Source organism: Rhizoctonia solani, chromosome 16, assembly GCF_016906535.1.
Source record: "Rhizoctonia solani chromosome 16, complete sequence".
NCBI lineage: Eukaryota > Fungi > Basidiomycota > Agaricomycetes > Cantharellales > Ceratobasidiaceae > Rhizoctonia > Rhizoctonia solani.
The window spans coordinates 1,178,387-1,191,101 of NC_057385.1; the positions used below are offsets into that span (position 1 = coordinate 1,178,387).

General features: G+C 46.6%; 3 protein-coding genes and 1 non-coding gene across 4 annotated transcripts; 3 read left to right on the top strand and 1 right to left on the bottom strand.

The window, feature by feature from the left end:
- Positions 1-109: 109 nt before the first annotated feature.
- RhiXN_01615 (major facilitator superfamily transporter) lies at positions 110-2,811 on the top strand (the record flags this gene model as incomplete). Its single annotated transcript, XM_043321434.1, has 12 exons — positions 110-242; positions 294-332; positions 397-413; positions 524-793; positions 881-1,162; positions 1,272-1,342; positions 1,406-1,827; positions 1,887-2,015; positions 2,073-2,209; positions 2,261-2,465; positions 2,521-2,563; positions 2,622-2,811. 12 exons carry the CDS (start codon positions 110-112, stop codon positions 2,809-2,811), a joined length of 1,938 nt encoding a protein of 645 aa, XP_043187257.1.
- Positions 2,812-4,118: 1,307 nt separating this feature from the next.
- RhiXN_01616 (pectinesterase) lies at positions 4,119-5,418 on the top strand (the record flags this gene model as incomplete). Its single annotated transcript, XM_043321435.1, has 7 exons — positions 4,119-4,264; positions 4,328-4,395; positions 4,470-4,599; positions 4,653-4,829; positions 4,883-5,062; positions 5,119-5,185; positions 5,245-5,418. The coding sequence occupies 7 exons, from the start codon at positions 4,119-4,121 to the stop codon at positions 5,416-5,418; spliced, it is 942 nt and encodes a 313-aa protein (XP_043187258.1).
- A 373-nt stretch (positions 5,419-5,791) lies between these two features.
- Positions 5,792-5,877, top strand: RhiXN_12461. Its single transcript has one exon. It is a non-coding gene; the product is annotated as a tRNA-Val (tRNA).
- A 181-nt stretch (positions 5,878-6,058) lies between these two features.
- Positions 6,059-12,711, bottom strand: RhiXN_01617 (EF-hand 1, calcium-binding site protein; the record flags this gene model as incomplete). Its single annotated transcript, XM_043321436.1, has 22 exons — positions 6,059-6,257; positions 6,311-6,435; positions 6,477-6,557; positions 6,614-6,745; positions 6,803-7,097; positions 7,214-7,347; positions 7,403-7,487; positions 7,545-7,834; positions 7,883-7,984; positions 8,265-8,366; positions 8,434-8,576; positions 8,635-8,716; positions 8,764-8,777; positions 9,694-9,967; positions 10,004-10,066; positions 10,130-10,152; positions 10,269-10,322; positions 10,378-10,445; positions 10,478-11,913; positions 11,967-12,130; positions 12,185-12,475; positions 12,534-12,711. 22 exons carry the CDS (start codon positions 12,709-12,711, stop codon positions 6,059-6,061), a joined length of 4,335 nt encoding a protein of 1,444 aa, XP_043187259.1.
- Positions 12,712-12,715: the final 4 nt, after the last annotated feature.

Consider the following 12,715-nt stretch of genomic DNA (forward strand, 5'->3'; position numbering starts at 1 on the left):
AGCCAATTGAGGCGAACAGTCATCTTGCACATAACGACTAGTAAGCGACGTAACGAGAGCGAGGAAGCGCGAGCATTCGTGGATAGCTTATATAGTGACATATTGCACGATGATTACCCCTCAGACTCGACGACAAGCTTCACAAATCTTCAACGATACCCACTCGGATAGTGACGACATTGGAGACGGTGTTGATGACATGCGCTCCCCGCTTGATAGAACGATTGACAAAATTGGGATGGGTATGTCCTTTTCATGGCTTCTGTAAGTTGCCACATACTTACAAAGTATAGGACCTTATCAATGGGCACTACTGGGCCTATGCGGCTTCGGTATGTATTGTGTATTAAAGGCCAACGATGGCATACACCTGACTCACGACACGACTGTCTACAGGATGGGCTGCGGACAATGTAACTATATCTTATAGTCACCTCTGAGCGTCCATTCACACCGCCATTTCCACGCGTCACTACTTTTTTTTTTTTTTTTTCGTTCGGCCATTTTATTTCATAACACTTAGATGTGGCTCCAAGCGATAGCTATTATTCTCCCCCGGGTCCAAGATGAATACGCAATTCCGGATTCGCAGATAGGACTACTATCTGCTTCGATGTTTTGTGGAATGATGTTTGGGGCGCTCGGCTGGGGGTCATGTTCCGATGTTGTTGGCCGGAGCATGGCGTTCAATCTCACATTGGCCTTTACGAGCCTCTTTGGAGTTCTTGCGTGCCTGTCGACCAGTTTTGTTAGCTTGTGCTTTTTTATATTCCTACTTGGGAGTGCAGTAGGCGTGAGTGACTTTCACCACTTGAATGCGCTATTGCGTTTAATATTTCATTCAGGGAAGTATGCCCACTGATGGCACATTGTTTCTGAGAACGTTCCCAAGAAGAAGCAGTATCTTCTCACAGCACTATCCGTGTTCTTCTCGCTGGGTGCAGTAGTTAGTGCCATTATCGCCATTATAATCATTCCAGGCAACAGCTGTCCTGAACCAAATGTGGTGGCGCCCGAGAATTCTACCTCGAATTCTTTCGCGAAACTTGTCCGAACTTTGGTCGCTCGGGGGGAGACCTGGGAACGAGAACACACCACTGCTTTGCGACGTCGCAAGCCAGAACAGGGGTTGGAAGTATTATTAGGAGTGCTGGGGATCATTGTATGCTTTCCGGTTTTGGTGGTTGCCCCTACTGAGGAGAAATACTATCACAGACATTGGCTATGTTCGTTCTTCGCATTATTTTCTTTCGTTTGTACGAGTCCCCTAGATACTTGGTCTCTGCGGGGAGAAACACCGAGGCGTCGCTGCCCTGCAGAGCATCGAAGACTACAATATGAAGTAAGTCATTACTGATAAAGTTACTGGGGCACGTAATAATCTTTCATCTATCTACTTGTCTAGATTCGGTCGACCATCTCGATCACGATTTGTAATTACTCTAGCAGACGTATGTGACGCAAAGCCGAGCGCAATGCTTAGCGAAGAAGGCGTTATGTTCGACGCAGGTGATGACGAAGAGGCGAATGTGGGGAATAGACCCTCCTCGCGGGGTTCGAATGAGGAGCGCAAATCGTCGGGCTCCGACAGCGGGAAAGAGGACGATCGTTCACAGGCCCTTTCTCAACAACCTGCCGATCGCACAGATTATCGAGCAACTAGCCAGAGCCCTGAAGGTGCCGTTGGGCAAGGATGGAGCTTCGACACGCCGATGCCGCCGCATGCAGACGAGAATGCATCATATTTCGAGCAAAAGGCCCCCACGACTCCGGATGGTGAAAGCGGAGCGTCTACACCCGGTACCTCCCGGCCCCGTGATAGTAGACGTCTGTCTAGACCACCTAGACCACATATGGAGGCCGTTCCAGGTCTTCGGTCTACGTAGAACAATGCCTTCCAAGCACGTTTGGGAGGCCAATTGCGACATGGCTCGACCGAGTGGCTATGCTTTTTACTCCAGAATGGAGGCTAACAACTATTCTGATTTGGTGCGCGTGGTGGGGAATGTCTCTTGGTAAGCTTATATACGATCGGGTTGACATGATATTAACCGGTATCTCAATATAACAAGCTTTTACTATGTTCAACGTTTATTTGCCCAAACTTCTTGAGAGGAGATTGGGTGACGCTGGCGGAGGGGAAGGAAGCAGGAAAGAAGCACTATGGGATATTGTAATATTTACTCTAGGAGGGTGCCCGGGTGCTCTGGTACTTCGTATTTTCACTCAGCCGTCAATGATTGTTGACAAGTTCATTTAGATAGGCGCATGGATGATCGAGTCTCCGTTGGGGAGACGCAAGTCTCTTGCCTTGAGTACATTTATGACTGCGATGTGTTGCCTCGCGTTTGTACAAGTCGAAAGCAAAACGGGTGTTGTATGGAGCACCATCGGAGTGTCGTTAGCATCAGCGATTATGTGGGCTGTCTTGTACGGCATGACACCAGAGATATTCGATACCAAGGGTAAGGCGCAGCTCAGCACATTCTCCGTTTGAAGGTTATTTAATCGAATTTTTAGTCCGAGGTACTGCTTGCGGGACTGCATCTGCGCTAAACAGAGTGTAAGCCAGATTTATCTCCCTTTGAATTGCTAAGGGGTCCACGCTCACATCTTTTTAGAGGGGGTATGATAGCACCTGTTGCCGGTGGTATTCTGTTGGATGCATCGCCCGCATTTCCCGTGTATGCATCGATCGCCGTCTTCTTGTTCTCGGTAGTCTGCGTACTTCTTCTGCCGTTCGAGAAGTGCCCGACTGATGGCAAGGATTCGGGCTCAGACGACCGAGGAGAGTATACAGCACTACACTAGGACTTGTGGTTATATGTTTAAGCTAGGATGAGCCAGAGACATTTAAAAGCACAGTGTAATTTGTACGAATTTGCTCAACAGGGTAAAGTATATTCATGTAATACTGTATAGAATAAAAGCAACGAAGCAGTTTGCAGTTTGCAGGATTGTATACTCAGATTCGGGTTCGTGAGGTGCGGTAGTTAAACTTGCAACTCCAGCAACAGGATCATGGTTTGATGTGTACAGTATACTATAGACGGAAAGAAGAGTGTGAAAAAAGGCGTTGCTAATATTCTTATGTCGTAAAGATGTGACGAATACATCAATTTCTCGTATACCAGTATATGCTATAGCTACACTTCAGGAACAGAGACGCCGCTTCAAACGAGGGTATGTATTTGTTACTGCAACTCATACTTGTGTCATTCAATATACGTAGTGATGAAACTAGACATTTAATTTGTCAGGCTACTTTTAATATATGTCGTATTGTACATTCTAGCCACTGCTTATGCCATGAGCCGTTAGCACGAGTACTTCGTATGAACGGGGCCCATGAAATTTGTAAAATTAAAAATGCAGGCTGATATAGATCTAGACACAAGTGTGTTTCAGATTGCTGTTTAGGACCATTCCTGGTAGCCGCTGGCGACACCTTCAGCTATTAATATAACTCTGTAGCGTAGTAAACTTAAGCTTATGCATATGAGATTACGCACATTGATACGCGTGTGCGCTGCAGTAGTACATTGTATATGATATGGCATTATTCGCGTAAAAATAAACCTCGGGAAGTGTCAATTAACCAAATCGGCGACCTGCCACCGTGTGCCAAATTACACCGTGTTCATCAGCCTGCCAGAATTCTAGATTTGCTGCGGAGGCGGTCAGTATACACAGGAAGGCCATCTGATGTTTCAAGGCAACCTTATGGGCACCGTTTAATTTCTGTTCATTCGATCACGAGCGTGGCAAAGGCTGAATTATTTTAGGAGCATTTGGCCATTGCGCGGTGCGCGCGGCGTTGGTCACGATTCTTAGGTGTACCTGCTTGCTGGCACTATCATATGATTTGTGCGTATGCTATTTACGGATTATTCCTCTTCAATGACAGCTTTGACAGGCCCATGGTATCCCACCTATGGCTATCTTATTTTCCTGGGAACACCGTAATTATCTGGTGACTTAGCATTTCTGAATTTCAACTCCAATCAATGATATATAGAATGTGTGGGGGGGGGGGTCGGGTAAATTCCAGTCCCAAGCACTATCAGTTGAATACTCCTTCATCTATCCCACCAATACTTACTTTCACTTTGAACATGATGCGATCTCTTACATTGATTATTGCCATCGCCAGCGGGCTTTGTTCATTTGTTTCAGCTGCATCGTCCCCACCCTCTGGCTCGATCACCGTTGGTAAAGGTGGCAAGTATGCGACCCTTGCCGAAGCGCTCGCGGATACCAGCAGGTACGTTATTTAACCCAGCTCATATGTCTACCCAATCATAAGTATGGCGTCTTCGCAATAAAGCAACATTTATTTTATCTATTCTGGAACTTATACAGGGCAGACTTCGATTAGCAGAGCAAATATCAAGAGTATGTCGTTTATCTTGCTCGGAGGATCGTAGCACTGTGACGCTAACTGCCCTCCGACGATGGCATTATCACAGTCTATGGACAGACTTCCAACTCACTTGAATATTCTTCAAATACCGTGACATTCACCGATAATATACCAGCATCGACGGCAGGAAGTGATGCAAAAAGTGCCACAATCAGAGTTTTGGCAACTGGTGTTAGGTAAAGTCCCGGATACGCGACTTATGACGGTATAAATCTCATAGGAGCCGCAGCTTGTATAATCTAAACATTGTCAACACTTATGGGAAACCGGTCGAGCAATCTCAGGCCATCGCACTTTCCGTGGAGGAAGGCCAATTCGGAGCTTACGCTTGTCAGCTCAAAGGATACCAAGACACCTTGTTGGCGGAGACCGGCTCTCAATTTTATGGAAAGACTTACATTGAAGGGTGAGTATTTCAGCAGTCCAGCACGACAGGCCAAATTGAAATACCTTCCAAAGAGCGGTCGACTTTATTTTTGGCCAACATGCGTCCATTTGGATCACCAAGTCAACAATTAACTCAGTTGGGAGCGGTGCGATCACAGCATCTGGACGCAGCTCGAATGATTCAAACTACTACGTCATCGATAACTCTACAATTCAAGGCACTGGAACAGTGTACCTCGGACGCCCCTGGAGGTAAGTGTTGGTGTAGTGTGGTTTCCTGGTCGAGATATCGACGTATACACCACCAGTGACTATGCTCGTGTGATTTTCCAAAACAGCAAGATTGGATCCGAGGTGCAAGCTGCGGGTTGGGAGGTATGAGGATTAGGCTTGTTCTCGAGTGTAACTGCTGACAAGGATGTTACGAACCATAGGTTTGGTCTGCGACAACTTCAAACACTGACCATGTCTTCTTTGGGGAATATAACAACAGTGGCGCGGGTGCTTGGAAGACCGGACGAGCAACCTTTGCAACGAAAATGTCTACTGGAATTTCGATCAGCACCGTTCTGGGAAGTACTAGCTGGATTGACTCATCTTACATGTGAATGTGCATAATAAGGGCCTAGGTGAAATGTTTTCATCGGTTCCCCTGGGCTTAGCCGGAGTACGCCAAAGTAGCATCTTACCGCAGATATTGAGCGTCTACAGTGGCAATCGATTTTCTATTAGCTAGTATTTAATTAAAAATAGCATGGACCCAAGCCACGTTGAACTTAAGTCATAAAAGCTTCACAAAAGCATATTGTATATGCTGTATAGTCAACCCGAATATAAATACTCCCAGGACAACCAAGTTTGAACCGAGTCAAACGAACAATAAAATGTCTTTATTTCACGTAGGCCGGGATAGAAAGGGCCAAGTTGAGTCCAAAGGCCATAATTTTATGAACATATTGTATGCTTACTTAGAATGTTCAAGGTCGCATAGTCTAGTGGTTATGATATCTGCTTTACAGATTTAGGCTGTACGCAGAGGGTCTCAGGTTCGATCCCTGATGCGACCAGTTTTTTTTGCGTAGTAAATTTTGCTGGGGCAAACTTAACTGGCATGCGCGGGGTTGCACGACCTGATTTAGCTTGGGGTACCAAAATATATGCCTGTATCCATATGAGACGGTAATTTATCATGTATGATGGTTGGATGACAACTGATATCCCTATTAACTATTTGATCAAGTGAGTAGTCTACAAATCCCTTCGCATCCCTCCTCCCATAATCCAGTTGACCCAGTTTGACCACCAACCACTTCCGTAGCCTATGGGTCGTAGAAAAGACCGGTACGCGACCATGATCCCAGCAATCGCCACTCCTATGCTCAGGACGATCTTTCTTCGCGCTAAAGTAGCGGACGCTCGTTCAGCTCCTCCAGGGATTGCACTGAGTCTAGAAAAAAGCATCATTTTATTGAGTGATATTATGATGGAAAAATCACTTACGGATTCATTGCGGTTGCAACTATTTCTGGGAACAAGTTTGCAATTTGAGGGTTTTTGATACTGACCGCATACGGCCCTTGTAGGCCAAGTCGTCGGCAGTAAACATCAGGCTGAACCTCGTGCCGCTGTTCCAGAGTTAGCAGGGTCAAATATATGCTCGATGGACGTTACCTGCCTGTTGTGCCAAGTCTAGGTCTGATTTTGTAGCGACAAACATACTTGGGATATCGTCCAAATTATATTTTTGCTAAAAACAATACTATGAGCTGAGGATTAGTTCTGTTGAGAGTTTTGATGCCTTACTCTTAAACCACTGATATATGAAAATGAGTTGGTATCGCTCGAATCATGTACGTAGATGATCACATCCGCTAAGTCCATCGTCTTAGCATCTCGAAGCATATTAGCCTCGCTCTTAGAGCCAAACTCTTGCATCTGCGTATTAAAAAGCAATAAATACATGTTGTAAACACATTGGCCAATGCTACTCACCACTAGATATTTTTCAGCTCCGCGTAGCTCCACAGCCCCTACTACGCTCAACACCTTTTCTGTAGGATGGTATGGACCGAGCTCTCCGATTCCCTTGCCTTTCGACTTGGGGGCATCCTTTGAGAGCATGGTCTCCACGCCCCCGCCGGCCAATTGTCTAAATGCGTTGAGTATGGAAGTCTTTCCAGAACCAGCGGCGCCAACGACATAACATAGGAAGACATTTCGAGTTACTTTATCCTTACGGCGCTCTGCGCGTCGCGGCTTGGTGATCTTCAGTGCTCCGGTTGTGGACCTGCGTTGTACCCAAGATATGCGAGATAGGCCAGTGTTTTTTTGTGGTCAAGGAGAGTGGTCATACTATTATATGTGAGATTGGCAATCTGTTGCTAACAAGTTGGTAGCTCTTACCTCCATTTGGCCAACCAATGCTGAAGAGTTATGGTGCCGTCGACTCCCTCATCATCTTCAGCAACCCAAGGGTTACCGGGAGATGTGTTGAATAGGTTTTCCAGCTCTTCAGGTCGAAGTGCACCGTCCTGATCCTGTAAGAGACAATGTAAATATATGCCTCAGTATGGCTAATGAACGAGAACACACCTTATCAAATATCTGAAAGATGTCGGTAAAGAATTGGTAACCTTGTGGGCTAAGTTCGACGGAGCAGTCATGAGGGACATCGAATCTTGCATATGTGGCTAATATAAGTCATCGGTCTCAGGGGCTTAGCTGGAACTCGTACTTGGGTGAAAGCCAACTTTCAGTGAGTCTCAAGTCCTCCGCGTAACCAAATTGCCGCAAGACTATCCATGTTGTCTCTACCCGAGCTCTTCGAATGAATTCGGTGTGAAGATACAGAAACCCATCTTCCGTTACCCCTTCTTCTGCTGAGGGGGTGGGAGGGGGAGAACCATTCGGTGATGCATGGGCTGGTGACGGAATAGGTCGTAACATGCTAGGGTCATGGCTGCGTAGAATAGATTTGATGCCTTCTACCTCTTGGGGTTGAAGAGGCGCTTTAAAACAAGTTTGCTGGAAGATTTTTAGGGCCTGGCTTAACGAGGACATGTAAGAACGTACCTGGAACTCGTTAAGTTCGTGTGTATCGAGAACCCCATCTTTATTAGTATCACAGAGCCGGAAAATTCGGCGGAGCGCATCTACCGCTGCTGGCTTGAGGATCTATGAGTGTTAAGTAGTATTAGAGTCGGTTTTGTCTTCTTGGAGAGCGAATTGATGGGCCCGAACTGTATGCGGACGGTGTGTTACTCACATGCTCTCGCGAGTCGTATAGGGAGCAGTTGGATGTAACACCGCTTTTTGAGCAAAGAAAATAATTCCGGCAATATTCGTTGGAATTCGGGCTGAGCATTCCACACAAGTCTCCACTTCCTAGACAACCACTAGTTAAATTTGTCTGTGATGGAGAGAGAAGGGAAAAGCAAATTTGGAGTAAGCGTACCTTGAATTCCTCCATAATAGGAGCTACTTCACTTTCCAGGTCTTCATTAGACACCTCGCCGCCGCGCAAGTCGATCTTGTTACCGACAAGAATAACAGGAACCTGTGTTTATCAAGACTTAGTTAGGTAAACCCATTTATGTACGATTCGAGTGACAGGTTCAACGTACGTTCACACCCAAAGACCTGAAGTAAGGCAACCAATACGTTGGTACTCGGTCAAATGAGTTGGGATTATCGATGGCATAAACTATGCATATTACGTGCGCCTTTCGGATTTCAGATTCGAGGTGGGGCCTATCAGCGGGAGCAGCTGGAGGAGCGAAAACTAAATAAGGGGCACTAGACCAGAAATACTCTTGAATACTCACCCGACGAGTCAACAATGTATGTCGTTACGTTCTCGGGTGTCACTTCGGGAGGTATGGTTACCTCTGGCACAACGTGTTGAACCTGGACATCTGTTAACCCTGTGCCAACATACCAAGCCGTCTACTCACATTGTCCACGTACTCTTCTTAATCAGCGAGTACAATCGTGCTTTTCCCTACACCATCTGTGGGGTATCGTTAGTCGCGGTTTGTCCCGATAGAATACAATTCACCACCATCCCCAACCAACAACACGCGAACATCACGGCGCATATTACTCGAATTGGACACAAGTGTTCAGACACAAAGGGGGAAGGAGAAGACCTAGTGGTCGTCGTAAACGGGTAATACAGTAGATGCGTACGTAGGGCAAAGGAGTGAACCCAAGCCGGCGCGCTGCGTACCACACGGCAGCTCGCGAACCGCTTACGTGAGTGGTCGATCAGGAAATCAACCTTACCGAGTTTCCTATTTGACTAGCCCTGATCATCGTACCCAGAATGCATTCAAGATTATTTCGTCTAGCGTGTATTTCACTCATAGCTTTTTAAAAAATGATGCATAAACACATAGTTGTCGTAACAGATACAGGCATACGCATGGCATTCGAAGTCCTAGTTATCGAAGACCTTCGCCATTCGGTAACGAATCTCCGCTCTTTGGTGCTTGAGGAAAATCGATATGCCGTTGTACGAGCTGAGAACCTATTATCAAGAATAACAAAAGGTAAACGAGCATAAGGAAAAGGCGAAGAGGAAAAGGCGCGCAGACCGCGGAAAGAAGGTAGAATGAAAAGTCAAAAGAAATACGAAAGCGATGGTATAATACAGAAAGCGCTGTTAGCTAATACTATACACAAACCGGATATCTTCATCTTTACTAATTTGCTTGAACAGATTGTTGAACTCGTGTGACTATTTCTGAAAGACTTTCAGGTCGAGCATTTGGGAACATCGTTCTTGCAGTGTTTCGAATTTCATCCTCTGCTCAGCATGGGCCAGCCAGTAAGACAAGGCCAGCGAACATATGTGTTCACACATCAAAGTAGCAGTTACTCACCAGATGCCCCAAAATCCCTAACATGAATGTCTTTACAGGTTTCATTTCTGCAGACACCACTGGGGAACTCATACATGCAAAGCTGGCGATTCACGTCTTGCCCGGCAGAAGAGGATATCCAAAATATCGAGGAAAGTTGATGGTCTGTCGGGCTGGAGCGTTGAAGGTCTGGACTGGTGAACCCTGCAAGTGGAGAAACATATGTCTTGAAGTGAGTCTGCAACCGGGGCCGCGACGATTCCAAGACGTCCATATCACTCAGTACGAGGTAGGCCTAAACAAAAACGACATAGCGATAGGCAATACGCACCGGTGCCTGTTCGCTATTAGGGTTTAATAATTGATCAAGTCGAGATCCATTGTCCCATTCAACCTGCAAAGTCATTCAAGCTATTAGCTGAACCAGTAATCCCTGAAGGGGGTTGATTCTTGCCACTGTGGAGCTAATCGTAATATTATCTGAAACAGACGTCAGTCACAACGCAAGAGTTGGATAGCCAAACGCGCCTTGCGATATCCCTAATGTGCCCCTTTAGCCCAACAAGCAGACAGACAAAGAAAATATACCCGCGCACCTTCAGGTTCCAGAGCCTTTCCTTTCCCCTTGTCCATCTTTGGTGAAGTTGAATCTATGTATATTGTATGTGATTAGTGGAAGCTGGCTAAACATAACTTGCTATGAACCCAGTGAGTTATCCAAGACGGAGTCCTTCTCTTTTTCGACCAAAGATGGTACTTCTAGTTCTTTAAGGCTAAGCATATCTTTGGAGCAAATAAAAAGGACCTAAGCTTGCCTTGCGTTACTACTGGGATTGTCGGCAGAATTTCAGAGTTTGAAGTTTCCGCCTGGGCTAAATTCACGGCTGATGTTATTGGCGAAGACGGTGATTCGACAGTTGGCGGAGTGGTCTTATTTACTTCGGCTGTTGTAGCAGGCGTAACAGTACCTGTCATGGGGGTTCTTGATCCACTTGCGGACTTCTTCTTTTGTAATTCTCGCATCTTGATCTTCTGCATCATTGCCTTGATTTGAAGCTCCTTCTCAAGTAGCATCTGGGCTGCTTGATCTTGTCCATTCCCTCCCGTTTGGTCTTGACTTCCTGTTCTAATCGGCGCTCCATCGGTACCACTCTTGTTACTAGATGACGCAAAGCCGGAGGCGGCTTCACCTTGATCCTCTTCTTCGTCTGAGCTATCCAGATCTATCACAATCCGTTTAGGCCAAACCGCAGGGTCGACGAAGCTACGTTTTCGTTTCAGAAGCGCACTTCGTTCGGGAGGGGTCGTGGAGGTACTCGACGGACGAGGTGGTGCTTGGTCGATAAAATCTGATGCGATGGGGCGAGACCTACGTGCTACTACAGGGACTGCAATGGGTGTAGGCTGTGCTGGTAAACTTGAGGATCGAATTTGATCTGGAGCATCAAATCGCACTCTGGTTGGAATATGCTTGGGGGACGGAATGAGTAATGGTGTAGGAGGAATAGGATCGGGCGAAATGTTGCGGTGATCATCCATGAGCACGGCAGCATCCATAGGTTCGTCAAAGTCAGGATCTGAAGGCGATGGGCTACGGGTTTCAAGCTCATCTTCGACCATAGCATCTGAGTCATAGTCGGACAGCTGTTCTCCACCAACAGCAAATCCTCCTTCACGATAATTATTAGGACTACCTTCCGAATGGTTCGATGACTCAGAATTCATCCGGACGGAGGCGAGCAGAGCATCTACAGCCGATTCTACGTCATTGATCTCCATTGAGTGAGGCTGAGCATCAGATTGTTCAGAGATACCCGAAGAGAGAGTGGAAGTCTTTGCTGCTCTTTTCTTATTGATGCTGTCCATAGCAGCCTTGCGTGCTAGTAGTTCCATTCGTTCTTGGTCTTCCATCAATGTGATATCAGGCTCTTTCGGAGGCGATGACCGTGCATTCTCGGATAACTGAGCATCAGGTGTTTCGATAGCGTTATTCTGATCGGTGCTCATATCAAGATGACTTGAGGGCAATGGTTCGCTGGGTGGCTTGTCACCCGTATCCGCAGGAATAGACGGCGATGGCTTTCTGTCGGACGACAATCCTGTTTCCTCCGTGGGTGTTGATATCACGGGAGGAATGGGCCTTGGGGGTATCCGACCACGATCGCGCTGGCGTATGATTTGCTCTCTTCGTTGAGAATCCTTCATATGTCTATCTAGATTATAAATAGGAGGTAATTTTATCTAAAGTAGGTCAGCTACCAGTAACTTAACCATGAGAGGATATACAAACACACCTGACGGCGATCGAGGTTAAGCGGGAATCTGAGATTCAACTCATAAAAACAGACGGCTAGGCATTGGGGCGACACGCCACAATCTACGAGATACTCGGGGGTCACACCGAGTCCCAAAAGGTCCAGTATCAGATGTTTTGCTTCGGCCAAATCTTGTGAGGTCACTGAAAATTCCAAATTCAGTAACACTTTACTACAGAACTAATGTGATTACGCACTATCTAACCCAGGGCGAACGTTTTTAAGTGACTCGGTGGTGCGTGGTATGGAAGTACTTCGTATTTCCACATCAGACAGTGGGCGTGGAGTCTTTTCTCTGGTATCTCGCTCAGCGGAACGAACGCCACCAGGTTCACCCTCCTGACTGCTCTCGGGTATCTCACCGTCCTCGGTATCGGTGGGATTATTCTGGGGATCAGACGTGTCTACTGCTGGTGTTACAGATGCATCGTGCATGGGAGAGTCCCCACCCGCGACTGGAGAAATATATGGCTGTGAGGTATTTACTTCTGGTGGGGAAAACGGTGAATGAGCGCACCCTATTGGGTTCAATCATATACCACATACCTATAATTTGTTGGTCAGGTGTTGGTGCTGGTGCCAATTGTTCTCTGACAATATTCTTCTTTTTTCGTCGAGATTTCAAGGCGGCCTCGCGAAGGGCATTGGCATCTGGTGTGAGAAAGCCAGTGGTAACGTGTTCGGAACTTGTGTTTCCAGATCGGTCCGGAATTATATTCGACATACTT